At 47.5% G+C, this 17,299-nt stretch overlaps 1 protein-coding gene across 1 annotated transcript in view; it reads left to right on the top strand.

The window, feature by feature from the left end:
- URB1 (URB1 ribosome biogenesis factor) overlaps positions 1 to 17,299 on the top strand; it is a 60,344-nt gene extending 43,045 nt beyond the window's left edge. The window contains exons 31-42 of the mRNA XM_078872386.1: positions 495 to 663; positions 4,921 to 5,017; positions 5,514 to 5,674; positions 9,025 to 9,136; positions 10,302 to 10,408; positions 10,762 to 10,896; positions 11,293 to 11,402; positions 12,009 to 12,215; positions 13,201 to 13,406; positions 14,316 to 14,869; positions 15,240 to 15,333; positions 16,260 to 17,299. Of these exons, the coding sequence (XP_078728512.1) occupies positions 495 to 663; positions 4,921 to 5,017; positions 5,514 to 5,674; positions 9,025 to 9,136; positions 10,302 to 10,408; positions 10,762 to 10,896; positions 11,293 to 11,402; positions 12,009 to 12,215; positions 13,201 to 13,406; positions 14,316 to 14,869; positions 15,240 to 15,333; positions 16,260 to 16,468 (2,161 nt within the window). The 3' untranslated portion in view covers positions 16,469 to 17,299. The remainder of the gene's footprint in view (positions 1 to 494; positions 664 to 4,920; positions 5,018 to 5,513; positions 5,675 to 9,024; positions 9,137 to 10,301; positions 10,409 to 10,761; positions 10,897 to 11,292; positions 11,403 to 12,008; positions 12,216 to 13,200; positions 13,407 to 14,315; positions 14,870 to 15,239; positions 15,334 to 16,259) is intronic.

The raw sequence follows: 17,299 nt of genomic DNA, 5'->3' as shown, positions 1-17,299 counted from the left end.
ATCTGAGTCAGTTAACCCATGGCACCTGGGTCTGTCCCATGACCTCCTGCTAGGGAACTTTTTACACTTCACGTGGCCTTAAAGTGCACGTAGCATGGCATAAGCGCCTTGTTTACGTCATCACCACTTAGTTGTGAAGGGCGGCTGTTATGTGTCTGTATTTGTTGTACCTATGTCTATAATCTCTCTGTATACCTCACTGTGTGTGTGGCTGTGTGTGTGGCTGGTGTTGCAGCGGTTTGTGCATTACGCTACAAACCTGGCGACCCGAGTTCGAATCCTACTCACGGCCAATACCAGTGACGATTGTTTGAACTGGTCATGGGCCTCCCCTAGGTCGACTCAGCCTGAAATGAGTACCTGGTGCAGTGCGTAAATATCGCCACTGGGAATACAAAGCAGCTGGGTGTGGTGCTGGCCACCCACCCCCTCGTGTACTGTGCTGGCCTTCATAGGTGCTACTCCTGGGGACCTTTGTGTGTGCGTGTGCGAAGGCTGCTGATGTGGGGCCCGGAGGCTGTGAGCCTGCACGCGACGCGGCGCACTCTCGGCCGCTCGCTGTGGCAGCTGCCGAGCCCAGACCGCATCCTGGGCTTACTGGATGCAGGGCGCATGTACGAGACGGCCGTCAACTTCCCACTGCACCGCACTCTGCTGCCTGACGTAAGTGCTTGCACCTGCACCAGCGCGCCTGCACCAGCGCGCCGCAGTTAGACGAGTAAGCGAACGGTGGTGCTTTGACGCAACATTTTATTCAATGACTTTTCTCCATTTACGATGAGAGTGCAGCACCATGTAGTTTAACACGTAAGCTTTCGCGACCAATATTATTCATAATCAACGTTTTTGGGTTTAGATCGCGTTATTTATAAATGTGTCGTAACCCTCCACCACCCGACACGGCCAATCAGTAAAAAAGTGTCACGTTGACAAAAGACAAATTAGTTCACTGCTTTAGCCCACCGGTGTGTTGAAGCGCAAAACCACAACATTTACAATTTGAGTACGACGTTTCGCTGGTAATTGCATCCAGCATCATCGGGCAATTCGCCAGAATGGTGAGGCTCTGCTGTGTCTCCCGTTCTTATATAGAGCAGCAGCAGGGTGACGTCATCATTAACTCATTAACTCATCAGGTGCAAAGATTTGAGGGCGGAGTTATTGTAATTATATACTAGATTAGTAATCAGGCTATTGTTACGATGCGAGTTGTAGATTAGTAATCATTTGGAATGTGTTTTATTGTGATTATGCTTTATTAGTAATCAGTTAGTGTTTGTTTCCCTTATAAGGAATTGTAATGTATCTTATTTAATAATACGCTTCCAGGCCGCACTAAGCCTGTAGCTGTCTGAGCGATTAAAGTTATTTCTGTTTCTCTCAATTTCAATCGATTCTCTAATTAGTCTTTGCCAGTAGTAACCAATTGATACACAGCACTTCAACGTTGTCAAAATCAATTGAGTGTCCCTGTTGGCATGCATGTTCTGCCACTGCCGACAGTTGTGTTTGTGATAATTTAATATTTCTCTGGTGTTCTTTTAGTCTTACACTAACGTTACGCCCTGTCTGTCCAATATAGCATCTGCCACATACACAATTAATCCGATATACACCTTCTGTTGATAATTTAGGTAATTCGTCTTTAGTGCACGTTACTAGTTGTTGAATTTTGTGTACTGTACCAAATCTTACTGTAATGTTTTGCTTTTGCAAAACACGGGCTAATTTGTCAGTTACTCCTGAGGTAAATGGTATTTTTATTGTTTTAATAATCTGATCGCTTTCAGCAGTGTTGCTTTGCGATCGTGATTTGGCATTTAGTGCTCTGTTAATTTGAGCATTATTGTAGCCATTCTGTCTTAGTGCTTCTTTAACATGTTTAATCTCTCTCACTAGACTTTCACCATCTGACACTGTTTTAGCCCGATGTATGAGCGTCTTGATAAGAGAGGATTTCTGAGCTGGGTGATGATGCGAATCTGCATTCAGATAGGCATCAGTGTGCGTTTGCTTTCTGTAAACGCTGTGTGTTATGTTACCATTTAGGCCATGCCCAAGTAAAATATCCAGGAACGGGAGTGTGTTATTCACCTCCATTTCCATGGTGAACTGAATGGCCGGGTTTTGTGCATTGAGATGATTTAGAAATTCGTTAAGTGTGTCTTTACCATGTGGCCAGACAACCAAAGTGTCATCCACATATCTAAACCAAAAGGATGGTTTTAATGTGCTCGAGGCAAGTACTCTGGTTTCAAAGTTTTCCATGTACAAATTTGCTATAGCAGGAGATAAAGGAGAGCCCATTGCTGCTCCCTCCCTTTGTTTAAAGAATTCGCCTCTCCATAAGAAGTAAGTGTTATTTAAACAATGGTCTGCGAGTTTCGAAATATCTTTTGGTAAACCTGTATTCTTTACCAGTGTATCAAGTAATTTAAGCGACTCGCTCACTGGAACCTTAGTGAATAGTGAAATCACATCAAAACTCACCAAAATATCATTAGGGTTAAGTTTAATATCTTTGTGTAAAACTAGTTACTACTGGCAAAGACTAATTAGAGAATCGATTGAAATTGAGAGAAACAGAAATAACTTTAATCGCTCAGACAGCTACAGGCTTAGTGCGGCCTGGAAGCGTATTATTAAATAAGATACATTACAATTCCTTATAAGGGAAACAAACACTAACTGATTACTAATGTAGCATAATCACAATAAAACACATTCCAAATGATTACTAATCTCCAACTCGCATCGTAACAATAGCCTGATTACTAATCTAGTATATAATTACAATAACTCCCCCCTCAAATCTTTGCACCTGATGAGTTAATGATGACGTCACCCTGCTGCTGCTCTCTATAAGAACGGGAGACAAAGCAGAGCCTCACCATTCTGGCGAATTGCCCGATGATGCTGGATGCAATTACCAGCGAAACGTCGTACTCAAATTGTAAATGTTGTGGTTTTGCGCTTCAACACACCGGTGGGCTAAAGCAGTGAACTAATTTGTCTTTTGTCAACGTGACACTTTTTTACTGATTGGCCGTGTCGGGTGGTGGAGGGTTACGACACATTTATGAATAACGCGATCTAAACCCAAAAACGTTGATTATGAACAGCACCATGTAGTTGAGCTTTTAGCAATCGGCTGTACTGGAACTCCTCGTTTAACTCGGTCGATGCGTTCCTGTGTTAAGCGAAAACAATTTTCCCATAAGTAATCTAGTAATGATAATGTTTGTCGAGAAACAATGTACGGACACGCGGTGAGATAGTGGGACTAATAATTGAGGATACAGCACCGTGTTACTGTATCATTCCGTGTACTGTCTCATTGTACCTCTCAGCCATGCAGCTCAAGAAAGTAGTTCGTCTTTGACCGCTCAAAAACCGCGTTATAAAGGTGCGCGTTCCGCGTTATGCGAAAAGATTTCCCGAATGGAAGAACCGCGTTGTAGCGAAGACTTACCGTAATAATAATGTAATGACGACTTGACACACTTCTCTTGAGATGGCACGTTATTGAAGACACGTTCAATTGATATCAAGCAGAGACCCCACTGCAACAGCCCCGAGTCTCCCGCGCATCTCCCTTATGTACCAACCGAGGCCACGCCCCCTTTCTCGATCATTCTCGCTGACTCTGGACACTCCACCGGCAGACTCGACCGTCCTCTTCTGTCACCTGACCACGCTCCCTTCTCGCTCATTCCCGTAGCCACCAGTCCCTTCGCACTGACAACTGATACCCCTGTCATTACCTCCCGTGGCCACTAGTGCATTCGCACTGTAGGCTGACTCCCCTGTCATTACCTCCCGTGGCCACTAGTCCACTCACACCACATGCAGGCTGACTCCCCTGTCATTACCTCCCGTGGCCACTAGTCCACTCACACCGCATGCAGGCTCTATTGTCACTACAATAATAATTATTTGTTTTTGATAAGAGAGCCGCCCTCCTTTACTTCCATCACATCTCATCTCAACACATTTGAAAAGGGGCACCCCAATTGGCAGCTATCCCTGTAGGCAAGCGGTGACCCATCACCTGGCCTGCCCCCATGGGCATTAGTCTGCCAGTCGGAGGCAATCACTGCTGGGTAATCCAACTGTGATGTGGCTTAACGGTTGTGTAACATTGCAGTTTGGAAGGTAAAGTTGCGGCCTTTAAAATTTCTTGATCACGCTGCCATTGCTGGTAGAAGGCGCCCAATGAGAGGGAGCTCTAAAGAGCCCTTATATAGAGTCTTTGGTCTATTCCTCCATGCTGGGCAAACATCGTTGGAATAGATGGGAGTACCATACTAAATTTACCCCACTGCACGTGACCTCCCTTATCGACTCGCTTGTTGCTACCGCTGGGCCGTAACGCCACCTCGCAGTCGGTCGAGCGGTGGTTCGGAGGTGTTGATGGCGATTTTGACAGTTTCGAGATCGTCCATCCCCGCTGGGTGGGTGTATGTATTTGTCTATTTTGAACTTCTTTCGCCCCGTACGTAGTTAACCGTGCTATTCGGAGGTGCGGGGAAGGATAAAAAAATAAACGCAGAAAGCATTTCTAAATAAATTGGTTTTCGATGTAGATTTAAAAGTGCAAAGCTCTAGTGGCTTCTTAATTTCAGAAGGAAGGGCGTTCCAGACAGCCGCAAAAGCGCATCTGAATGTGCGTGATGCGGTGACCGCCTTTGTTCGATCACTCGCCAAAAGTCGCTCCTGTGAGCATGACCGGAGTTCGCGTGATGATGTATGATCCTTGAGATCAGCAAGGTATTGTGGTTAATTTGTGGCAGGTATCTTGTGTGCAATGAGTGTGACCTTATAATGTATTCGTTCCGTAACCGGAAGCCAATGCAGCTCGGCGAGTGCTGGACGGATATGGTCGGGAGGGTGAATGAGAGACGCTGCATGCCGTCGTAGACCCTACAGGAGGAAGAGGAGTTCTGCGCGGCAGGAGGCAGCCACCTGTATGACCCCGCGTTCCTGCTGCCTCTCTTCAGTGCTATCCTGGTTCCCGGTACAGCCTCACTCTCACGCCGTCACGCGCAGGTGTTCCTGGCTGGGTAGCCTGACACGCTGTCACACGTAGGTGTTCCTAGCTGTGTAGATTTAACAAGGCATGCAAGTGTGCGGCAGCTCAAAATAACTGAATGAATTGTTGGTTCTAAACGATAAAATACCCACACATTCATCTTTTTTGAACTGGTAGTCTAGGTAAGACTGAAAGCTTTTGTATGTGAAGTGCTGCACACCTGTGTGTGTTAACTCTTATTCCAGAATCAGAATCTATATTTAGACTGGAGCAATCCAATGAGCTCTAAAGCTCTTTTTTCCAGTAGGGACGAGTAAGCAAGTTATTTGTTTCTAGCTGCGTTAACTTTGCTGTCGCGATGGAATTTTTTGAGCGTCATTTCCACTTTCGGATTAAACGCACCAGCTTTACCGTTGCGCCGCAACGAGCCGACCTGCAAAGTCTATGCCGCATGCGTTTGTGTGCGCGCACTCCCCCACAGAGTGCGCCGTCGATTGTCGGCGCTTCGTGGAGGTGCACGGGCTCGGCCTCGTGTTTGCAGGGCTGGCGAGCCTGCACCCCGCCCTGCGCGGCGCCTGCTACCACGTCCTCACACTCTTCCACAGCCAGCTGGAGGGCTCCCACTTCCCTGAGAAGCCTCAGGTGCTGTTACAACGTGGACCGTGCGTGCACCATTATAATGACCGGGCACCATTATAACGCGGAACGTGCACGGTTATAACGCAGCTTTTGAGCGGTCGATGACAAACAAGTGTCTTGAGCTGCATGCCTGAGAGGTCTAGTGATAAAACTAGATTCGAAGCTTTCGTGACTGCAGGATTTACTCTTTGGTTCTTTCGGTAAAGTCACGTAGAAAGAAATTAAATAATAAAAGAATACGACGTTTCGATTGCAACGCAAGCAACCATCATCAGGTACAAATGAATGAGAAAACAAACATAGTTAACTTGGAAATATAATGCAATACAACACAGAGAGTCGGCCAACAAAACAGTCAACACCCCACCTGGTTGATTACGTTCTTGCAAAGATTGTTACATTTGAGAGAGAGACAAAACATAGACACGGAGACACACAGACAGACACACAAGCAGAGAGAGACTCACACAGAGACAAACAGAGAGAGACACACACGTAGGCACACAGAAAGACAGCGGCACTGAGCACGAGACATGTGCACGCGTCCCCTCGTGTAGCCTTCGGGCAAGTCCGATTTGGGTGGTGTGGTGGCTCTGCACATGCCTGTAATCCAGCACTGGGGGAAGCAGCGATGTTTGGTGGATCACCGCACACATAGCTAGGGTTGTTGTGAAACTCCTTTCTTGTGGGTGGGCATCGAGGATGTGCCATACCTTGGTTCGAAAGGAGAAGGCGGTACAGAAAGTTGACTAATCGCCATCCCTTTCCATCTGTACAGGGATCGAGTGTTACCCCCTCACGCATGTGGGTTTTCTCCGGTTGCTCTGAGTTCATCCCACACGTATAAGCACTCATAATTAATCGGCTGAAGACATCTTAAAATAAGGTCCAATGCAGGACCCTACTGCAAATCGTCCTACGACTCATTGTGGGCTTTCCTGCATAAATTATAATTACATGCGAGCGCATACAACGGCCGACATGGTACACAAAGGGGTGAGTGGCCAACATCAATCCCAGCCACCGTTGTCTCCCCAGTGCTGATATTTAAACACAGCACCAGGTACTCATGATGGCTGAGTCGACTTAGGGGAGGCCCAGGACAGGTTCAAATATTCGCCACTTTAATAGACATGAACCTGAATCGAACTCGGGTCACCCGGTTTTAACCACAGTGCAACACTAACCATTGTGCAACAATAATAGTAACCTTGGTTTTCTCTAAAAGCGCAATTCTCACAAGGCCTCAAGACGCTTTACATGCAGCTTAAGTTCTGGAGAAAGCTTGCAGTAAAAACAGGTGAGTTTGAATATGCGATTTTAAAAAGTGTAACAGGAATTCCACAGTTGCAGAGCTTGGCTGCAGATCGGCAGATCGAAGTTTTCGCAGTAGAATATGAAACCTAAGCAGATCGGTGGTGAAATAATTAGGAGCCAACTCATTCAGGTTCTTAAACGTGAGGAGTATACGAATTTTAAAGTCGATTCTGTACTTTACAGGGAGCCAGTGCAGGGAGGAAAGAATCGGAGTGATCTGGTCACGAGATTTAGGTCGTGTGACCGTTTATGAACCACAACACCTTGTTGCTCTCAAACAAGGAGCATAAACCATCACGCAAACTTCGGTCATCCTCGCAGTGGCTTTTGGCTTTCCATCGAACATCAACGGTCACCGCATTTCGTGCTTTCATCTGCGCTTATCCAGTCGTCTGGAATGCACTTCCGATGGTAGGAAGCCACTGGAGCTATGCACTTTTAAATAATCTACTTGGACAACTAATTTCTTTCATACTGCTTTTTGCATTTATTTTTTTGCCGAACCCCCTCTCCTCCGATTAAGCACAGATGGCTGCGTACGGTGCAAAATAAGTTCAATAGACATACATACATTTTACCCGTGTGGAAGTCCTTATTTTGTAGCAAACTCACTGGCACACAGGAGTGCGTAGTTCCCGAACCCTCTGTGCGCCATTGCCCCATGCCTGCCCTTCTCCCTCTGTGCTCAGTTCCTCTTCCCCTTTTCAAGTTGAGTGATCGGACTCACTCTGAAATCACGAGGCTTCGTGACTTGTTTTTACCAGGTCTTTGCTCTGTAGCCCCAGTGCCACCTGTAACTTCACGTGTAATCCATTTTGTTAGCAGAGGTACCAAAATTGTTATTAAATTTCTTTGAACTTTACGCATTATTATCCGTACACAGTAGGGCGGTGGCACATTGGTGATGCATACGCCTAACAGCAAGAAATTCCTGGGTTCGATTCCAAACTCAGGCGCAGTTCTTTGTGGAGTCTGTATGTTCTCTACCTGTTCTGCATGGATTTGCTCTGGGGTCTCTAGTTTCTTCCCATAACTGCCGCGAAAACTTGACGGGACCTTCCTCATAACGAGTCTTTAGACTTTCGTGAGTAAACAAGCACAATACTGATGATAATAATAACAGAGTGGTAAGCTAATTGGTTTTTTACCCTTTTATCTGCCAACAAAACTGACACCTTTTTTACTAGAGACAGCTTTCCTTAGAGCCTAGTCTCACATGGTGTTGGACCAGATGACGCCAAAAGGCGCACAACTCAAAGACAATGCACCATGTGAGACTAGGCTCTAAGGAAAGTATCAACTTCAAGGACAGTGCATACATTATCAGAGTTATGTTTTTTGTTTGCATTATGACTGCAGGTATTGTGGTCTATTCAAACATGACTCCTTGTAAAAAAGGTGTCAGTTTTGTTGCCAGATAAAAGGGTAAAAAACAATTATCATATTTTTTATTTTGTCAAATGAGGTTCCAATGGTGTAAATGCTTACCCCGAGCTCTCATACTCTGATGGTGCATTGTCTTTGAGTTGTGCGCCTTTTGGCGTCATCTGGTCCAACACCATGTGAGACTAGACGCTAAGGAAAGCTGTCTCGGATGTGGACCAATCAACTTCAAGGACAGTGCATACATTATCAGAGATATATTTTTGTTTGCATTATGACTGCAGGTATTGTGGTCCATGCAAACATGACTCCTTGTAAAAAAGGTGTCAGTTTTGTTGCCAGATAAAAGGGTAAAAAAACAATTGTCATATTTTTCTTCTGGCAAATGAGGTTCCAATGGTGAGAGTGGAAAGCATTACGTACAGCATCTAACACGATGCGCGTCACTCCACCCGCAATCCCGCATCACCGAGTCGCATTGGCATCGCACCCTTGGCTCATGGCGTGGGCTCCACGTGTTTCGTGTTGAATGTGGCGAGGGCCCTGGAGTGGAGGACAGTGCGTGAGTGCGAGTGAGGCACACATGAGTGAGCCGCGCGGACGTGAGTGAGCCGTGAATGTGTCCCCTCTCTGCCCCTTGTCTGCCCCCACAGCTCCTCTATCTGCTTGAGTTTGTGCGGAACGGCGTGACGCAGCCTAACATGCGGCTGAGCTGCATCGCGACTGCATTCCTGGCCGACACGGCCGCTCTGTTGCTCAAGCCAGGTACAGCGCGCACTGCACGGTGGTTCTCATTCGTTTGGAGTCGGGAGATGGATAGTCGAACGGGTTTGGGTTTGCGTTTTGAAAGCGCTTTTGGTGGTGTTGTTTAGAATGCCCTATGTGCTTGTTTCTAAGCTCAACAGCCCTGGCGCAGTAGCCTGTAAGCTTTCCCCCTGTTCTGCGTGGGTTTCCTCCAGGTTCTCGAGTTTTCTGCCATAGCTAAAAAAACACACACCGTCACTGGCATTGGCCAAACAACCCAATATTGAGAAGTTTGCGTCCACGTTACTCAATTGGGATTACACAGCAGCAGCAACATGACCCCCTCCCGTGAGAACTTTGCAGGACCCTCCATTAAATAATCTTGGGACTCTGTGAAACTTTCAATGGTGTAAAGAAGCATGATAGTAAAGATATCTCGGAAATGTGGGGGGAGAAAATGTGAACAGTAAATCTCCTCCACGTTTGGTGAAATCCAAGAGCGGAGGCCGCTCCTATGCTCGTGGCTCAACCTTATCCGGATTGCATGGACAGCAGTCACAGCGCGTGGTGGACTACCTCGCTATAACGTGAGTCTAGCGCTTGACGGACTACTTGCTATAACGTGAGTCAAGTGCTTGACGGACTACTCACTATAACGTGAGTCTAGCGCGTGACGGATTACTCGATATAACACGAGTCTAGCGCATGACGGACTACTCTTCAGCGCGCCGTGGGTGTTGACAGCGCTGTGAGGTGATGCTAGGAGCAGGTACTCTAGTACTGTAATACTGGTACTGTAGTACTGGTCCTATAGTACTGTAGTACTGGTGCTGCAGTGCTGGTACTGTGGCACTAGCACTGCAGTACTCTAGTACTGACACTGTAGTACTGTGGTACAGGGATACTTGTGCTGTAGTACTTGCACTGTAGTGCTTGTACTCTGGCACTGTAGTACCGGTACTGTAGTATAATAAAACAACGTGCTGGAACGACACCCAAACCTTCACCGTTATTCCTTACGGGAAAATCACTCCCCTCGCTTAACGTGAATCACTTCACGCGGCAATTCTCAGGAACGCAAAACCCCCGCGTTAATCGCGGTCACCGCACGGCCGTGTGCGCTGTTCGCCATGAGTCGATGTGACGTGAGCAAGGACTGACACCATATCGGCTCTCGCTTTTCCAGAACACCACATGTACTCGCGAATCAACATTTTCTTGCTCTCGCATCAATATCTGGACTCGAAGAAGATTCCAGCGTTTTACAAGTTCTTCTTCAGCCAAGATGTGGAGGTAGGTAAATGCACGCGACCGCCAGGCCTGCAGCACACAACCGCCGCCACCACCGCGTTGCCTTGTCTCGGGAGATTTTGCGGTGTGGGATCGCAACCGCCCAAAACGCAGTCGCTGCTGCCGCTTGATACCCATCATCCGTTGTTTACACAAACACGCGGCGCCTTCGCTCAAGTGGGGGCGGTAGTGACGCTAGCTCCTCACAGCAGCAAACAGGGCCTGGATTCAACTACCAACTCAGGTGCCTTTCTGTGTAGAGTCTGTACGTTCTCCCCCTGTTCTGCACGGGTTGCCTCCGGGTTCTCCGTTTTCCTCCCAAAGTGTTGTGTTCTGTGTTGCCGCTTAACCCACAGGAGCGTGAGTGGTCATTGGGCCTGCTCGCCAAAGGGCTGCGTGACCGGGCCAGCCTCATGGTCTGTGCTCAGCACCGAGTACTCAGCATTCTTATGGCTCATCACTCCAGCCCCCTGAGCTCCCTCACCACCCAGGTACTCTCCCACGAGAACACCCACTTCCCAGTTGCTCTCCCACAGGGTATGTTGTGAATGCATACTATTGTGTGTGCATTGTGAACGCTTGTGTGTGTTTTGAATGCGTAGTATTGCGTGTGTGTTATAAACGCATGTGTGTTATGAACGCGTCCGTGTGTATGTTATGAACGCGCGCGCGTGTGTGTTATGAACGCGCGTGTGTGTTATGAACGCGTATGCGTGTTGTGAATGCGTAGTATTGCGTATGTGTTGTGAATGCATATGTGTGTTGTGTCTACAGTGTGTGTGTGTTGTGAATATAATGTGTGTTTTGTACATGCTGTGTGTATGTTGTGTACACGTGGGAGTTGTGACCGCACTGTGTTTTGTAAACTTTGTGTGTGTCAACCCCAGGAGCACGTGGTGAGAGTGCTGTCCCGGGCGGCTGCTGTCCCGCGAGCGGCGTCCAGCCTCGTCCACGAGGGCGGCCTGCTGGCGTGGCTCGCTGTCCTTGTGTCACGCCCGTGAGTCTCACCCCCAGCACCTCCTCTCCACCGCACAGCCTCTACCATCCTCTCCCTCGGGCCCCTTTAAGAGTGGTGTTTGTATGTTTTTCCCCCCTGTTGTATGCAGGTTTGCTCTGGGTTCTCCGATTTCCTCCCATACAATGTCACTGGCATTGGCCAAACATTCCGATGTAGAAAAATTATCCGAAAATTACTCAAAAGGGATCACACGCAGCAGCAAAATTTCTCCCAACTGCGAAAACCGTGCAGGACCCTCCTGAAAAAGTCTTGAGACTCGGTGAGGTTTTCATGGGTAAATGTAAAAAACAGTGACAATGCATTTTATTTACCTCGGAAAGCGTCGCAGAGTCTTAAAACAAATTTTCAAAGGCTCCTGCATTGGGGATATTTGGCTCATTCTCATCAGTGAATTTTACGTTCAGTGTTGGATGAAACCAAATGCCCGAAGAGAAAAGAATCCCCACACAAACGAGGAGGGATATCACTCCACACAGATAGGTTCACGAACCCACTTGCTGTACTGCCACCTGGCCACCTCGCCTCGGTAGTTGATTGTCGAATGCCGGCGGTATCTCTAACGACGCGTTCTCGCTGGCGTGGCAGCGCCGTGAGCAGCCGGACGTTGGGTTCCCTGGTGGAGCTGCTGCACCAACTGTGGCTCAGCGTCGGAGCAGCAGCAGAGGAGGAGCAGCAGGGTGGCGGCAGTGAGACTGGGGGACGAAGCGGCGCCGGCAAAACCAAACACGCCATCTCACTGGAAATCATCGACGAGTTCTTGCACGTCTTGCTGACACTTTTGCAACACAACAGGTACAGCTGGAGAGGCGGCACTGTGTTTAATAGTGAGTCCTCGTTTAACGTGGCGTTGGTTGACGCGCGTATCCTCAAAAGTACTGATTTAAGCAAAAACGAAAAAAATTTATGTAATGATGAAGTTTGGTAAGATACGATGCACTACACACACCACTGAGTTGGCGGGACAAATAACTGAGGGTACGCCACCACGTTAATGTATCATTCCACGTACTGTATCACTGTACCACTCAGCTGCGCAGCTCAAGAAAGTAGTTCATCGTCGACCGCTCAGAAACCGCGGTATAACGGTGTGCGTCCACATTATAACAGTGCGCATTCCACATTATAATGGTGCACGTTCTGCGTTATAATGGTGAGTTTCGCGTTGTGTGAAAATTGTTCCCTCATGGAAGAGCCACGTTATAGTGAAAACGCGTTGTGTGAACGCTACATGCAAAGCGAGGACTCGCCGTAGAGAGTTGCCATTCTTGTCATTTGTACCCCTATATTTGAACCAATTCTCATTTCAACATCATCGTCGTCAGCATTGATCAATCCACTGCTGGATGAAGGTCTCCCTCCCCAAGCAGCCACCACCACTCACAGTCATGTAATGCGACGATCCACCCAGCACCATGAACTGATCTCACATCACTCCATCTCCCTCGATCACTTCTAACTACGACGCGTACTACCCTTGTTCACTCACTTCTCTCAATAGTTTGGCTGATGTCATCAACCTGCATGAGTGTTCTCTAAATCATGTGTTCCTCCTTCTGTCTCTCAGTGTCTCTCAATGTAATTCTCCCCATTCTTCTTTGCACACTGTTCACTTTTTTTTCCATAGATTTTGTTTAATTACTACGGTGTTTGTGAAGCGCGTGCCAAAGCGTGGAGTACGCGTCGATTAACAAGAAGGAATTAATTATATTCCTTGTAGTTTTTGTCTTGATGAAAGAACACGATATTGAGTGTGAGTCCTCTGGTGTCTCCCTGCCAGCTCGCACCTCCACTGCCTCGCGTTCTCCCGTTGCGTATGCACGCTGGAGTCGCTGCTGGTCGCCAGGTCTCGCTTCACCCACGACCCTTCACCCTTGACCTCGCGTGACATCCAGCTGCTGCTATTCGCGTGGGCACGAGTTTCAAGCAGCGCAAAACTTCCACATCACCTGCCCACCATCGCCTTCGAGCAAGCGGCAGCCAGGGGTCAGTTGCGGTCTCCTGCCAATGTTGGAGCAGTGGTGATGCTTGCACCTTTCAGCGAGAGGCGCCTGGCTTCGATTCCTGACTCGGGTGTCTTTCTGCGTGGAGTTTGTATTCTCTCCCCCTGTTCTGCATGGGTTTCCTCCGGATTCTCCTGTTTTCTCCCATAGCTAAAAATATATACTTGTAGGTATGCAGCAGCTCAAAGAACTGGATGAATTGGTAGTTCTAAACGATAAAATGTCCATAAATTCTGCTCTTTTAAGCTGCTGGTCTGGATAAGGCTGAAAGCTTTTGTATGTGCAGTTCTGCACACCTTTGTGTGTTGTTAACTGTTATTCCAGAATCAGAATCTTTCTTTAGACTCTAGGAGGAATCCGATGAGGTATGAAGGTCTTTTTCACAGATGTCCAGTAGGGGCGGATTACAATAACAAACATTAAAAAACATAGGCGTGAAAAAAAACACACGATAAGTGGTGTATTGGCCAAACATCCCGATGCAGTGCCCTCCTGAATAATAGTATTCTGACTCTGTGTGGCTTTCCTGGGTACATAAGTAATTTGTGGTACTCTGAAGAAAACAAAGAACATGAACGTTTAAGTGTGCACAAAAATGGATATTGTAGCGTTCATTTGATCCATTATCATCGTGATAATTATGGCCTTGTGTCACTGGTGTTAGACCAAGGAACAACGATGAACAGCACAAAGGCAATTCAAATATCAAAGCATTGATAGCTCATGTTGAGCAATTACATCGGTGGGATCCTTTTTGTCGATATCAAGATAAAAAATTGCATAACTCTTTCAGGCACTAATACAGGAGGTGTTAAGAAGTTCAAACACCAAATAGACACCTGTTGGTTGTTGTTGCCTATTTTAAAACTGTAACCTGTTTTTATCTCCACAGACGTTGGCCTCGAAATGGGGATGAGGAAGCGAGCACCAAAGTCTGCCTTGCGTGGAGCAGAGCAGCAGCTCCAGCGGGAGGAGGAGGAGGGGGTAGAGGGGGCGGAGGGCGGAGGCCGAGACAGCGTCGCCTGCGCAGCGCTGCTGTCGACAAGCCGCCCGGCCCTGGCGTGCTGCATCACGTTCTGGAGCCCTGTGCCTGAACGTCCCGGGTCGCCTCCCCTCGGCTCGGAGCGCAAACCCCCGGGTGGCACCGCGGAGACTCTGAGCCTCGCACTGTACTGGCTGTTTTCCGACGAAACCTTTCTGTCCACAATGATCTCCGAAAAGCCGGGGTCGGCGCTCTGCATTATGAGATGGCTGACGGGAGGCGTCACGTCCCAAGTGACTTTGCTCGACGCCGTATTGTCGGAGAGTTTGGTTTTGCGCAGATTGTTGCAGCTCTACCACGGTCTGGCTGAGGGTCACTTTTGTCAAGAGATGTGCGGAAGTCGCCTGCAAATCATGCAAGCGTTTGCGGAGCTGTTCTTGAGCTTCTTGGATCGGTCTGTTGAGGTAAAATGGAATGCCTATTTCGTTTTGAATTCTGGCAGAATCAGAATAATTGTTTTTTAGGCTGAGGAGGAGCTATGAAGCTCTTTTTCACAGATGTCCAGTGAGTTACATCAACAAAAAATAAAAATTCACGATAGGAGTGCAAAATAGAGAAAAGGTAAGCAGATGCTAAAAATAAATAAAGTTTATTTCTACAAATTGCACAAGTACAGAAATCCCTGCCGATTTGTAAAAACAAAATGCAATCCAGGGGCAATGCAGCTAAACAACAACAACAGTCCCAGACCACAACAAGACATCACACAGTCCCTCATGTATACTCATGCATTCATTATTCACAGCTGATTTCAGTCCATAACTGTCTTGGCAGACTGGCAGAGAGAAGCCTCCATCCCCCGCGGGCAGCATTCCGTCACTGTGCACCCGCTCACTGTCCAAGCTTGCCAACGCTGTGGCGGACAAAGGTAAGCCGTGCAACCCTTTCCATCGGTTCAACTCCTGAAGAGCTCGCTGCTGCTGGTACTTCTCTCTGGCTAAACATTGTTCTCCTTCACTGAGGGGAAGGTTTGGGTAGATAAGAACCCTTCATAGATCGATCGATTAGATTTGATTTCTTCTGCTTGTTCACTCGGGAAAGCCTCACCAAGTCTCAGGACTCCTTTTTTAGGAGGGTCCTGCCAAGTTTTTCGCAGTAGGAGAGGGGGATGGTTGTGGCGATGATTTATATATATATCTCGCAATTGAGTAGAGTATTTAGCTGCTTTAACTGTTCCACATGATAAACCACTTCGTTGCGCTTTCATTTGTGGCCAGGTCGCTTCTGAAAAAGAGCTACATAGCTCAATGAGCCTTAGCTGGTAAACTAAAACTTAGTTTTGAATAGTTTAAATGAGTGATTTTCAAGTTATTTTAAAAATATTGATCACGATGCCACCACACACTATGGCCAACTTAATTTCGATGGCATTAAGGGATCTTCAACGTCCACTGGGAAGCAGACAGGTGCCTATTTGTGGTTTATTCGCCCCAAGTATTAACCGGGGCGGCCTGCCGGATTTAATTAGGAAACTTCCGCAACAAGTGGTAAATGCACCGCCGGTCGGGCCATCGCACTACCGGCCCATGGCAAATCTGGCACCTTCACAAGCGATGACACGTGTGCATGCGAGTGGGTGAGAGTCACGTTATGTTTACAGTGTTTTTTTATCACTTTATATGTAACTGAAAATAATCGCTGCATTTTGAGCGAAGGTGTGAATGGCGGTTGTGAGGGTGAATGCCTGAACATGTTTGAAATTAATTTTTCTTTACTTATGAGTGTTTTAAATGTTGTCCGACTCACGAATCTTGGGCGTCACATTTTGCTAATTGGTTCCGCATTCTGCTTCAGAGGCGGTGTGGTACCTGATCTCCCTGTGTGTGCGCGAGTCCTGGCTTGGGATGGGCGGCAGCCCTCACCTCCAATCGCACATCGACAGCTTCCTGCAGCTCGAGAGGAACACGCCTCCCTTCACGAGCGAGGAGCCGAGCGTGAAGAAGCATTCGCGCTCCCTGTCGCTGCTGCTTAGTGAGATGCGCGAGGCACTGAAGCAAGAGTAGCTTTCGCTGCCCTACGGTGTTTTATTATTTTAAAAGATTTTTTTAAGGAGCGAGGAAATCATTACTTGATGACAGGCTCACATTGAAAGGCACTGGGTTTTTAAAATAGATTAACATAAATAAAGACGCAAATTTGTAACACGCTGCACAGTTTTCGTTGGTTTTAGAGGCACTGGAAAGCCACAGACAATTAGGAAGGCAGCCAGAATCGGCGCCAACAATTGCCCAACGTCTGCTGTCCTATATTGAGCCAACTCCATTCATGATTGTTTATACACGTGAGAGGTGACTGGAGTACCTGGAGAAAACCCACACATGCGAGTGGTGGTGGGGGGGGTATCACCCAATGCCCATACATATGGAATACAGATGGAGATTATCCTGCTGCAATCACACCCTGACAAGCCAGGAGATGGTGACCTCGCAGCCCAGCGAGTTTGAGGTTTCACGGTTGAGATCCACTGGCCCTCACCGCACCCACGGTGCTGGATTACTGGCATTGCTCCACTCACATTCGGGCAAGTGGCGCATACAATGACATGCAGATGTGGCATGCAAATGGCAATGCAAGTTAACGCCGACAACTCAGTGCCTTAGTTGGGTATCCTAAGTGATTTTTTCCAACACAGCAACGCTCGCTTGCATGTCGATGGGTATTTAAAAAAATACCCCCTACAATGTGCCTTAAATGTGCTGTTTTTACATTTTAATTCATGTCTTCGGTTACCAGACTTGTAATTCGCCTCTTTTTTATTATTTGTGCTTGTAACGTTATACTGTGCGCAACATCATTGTGCACAACACTGTCAGGTCTTAATAAAGCAAGAAACA

This window comes from Lampetra fluviatilis, chromosome 2 (genome assembly GCF_964198595.1).
Source record: "Lampetra fluviatilis chromosome 2, kcLamFluv1.1, whole genome shotgun sequence".
Taxonomy (NCBI): Eukaryota; Metazoa; Chordata; class Hyperoartia; order Petromyzontiformes; family Petromyzontidae; genus Lampetra; species Lampetra fluviatilis.
The sequence above is the reverse complement of the archived record's forward strand: the minus strand, read 5'-3'. Positions and strand labels throughout refer to the sequence as shown.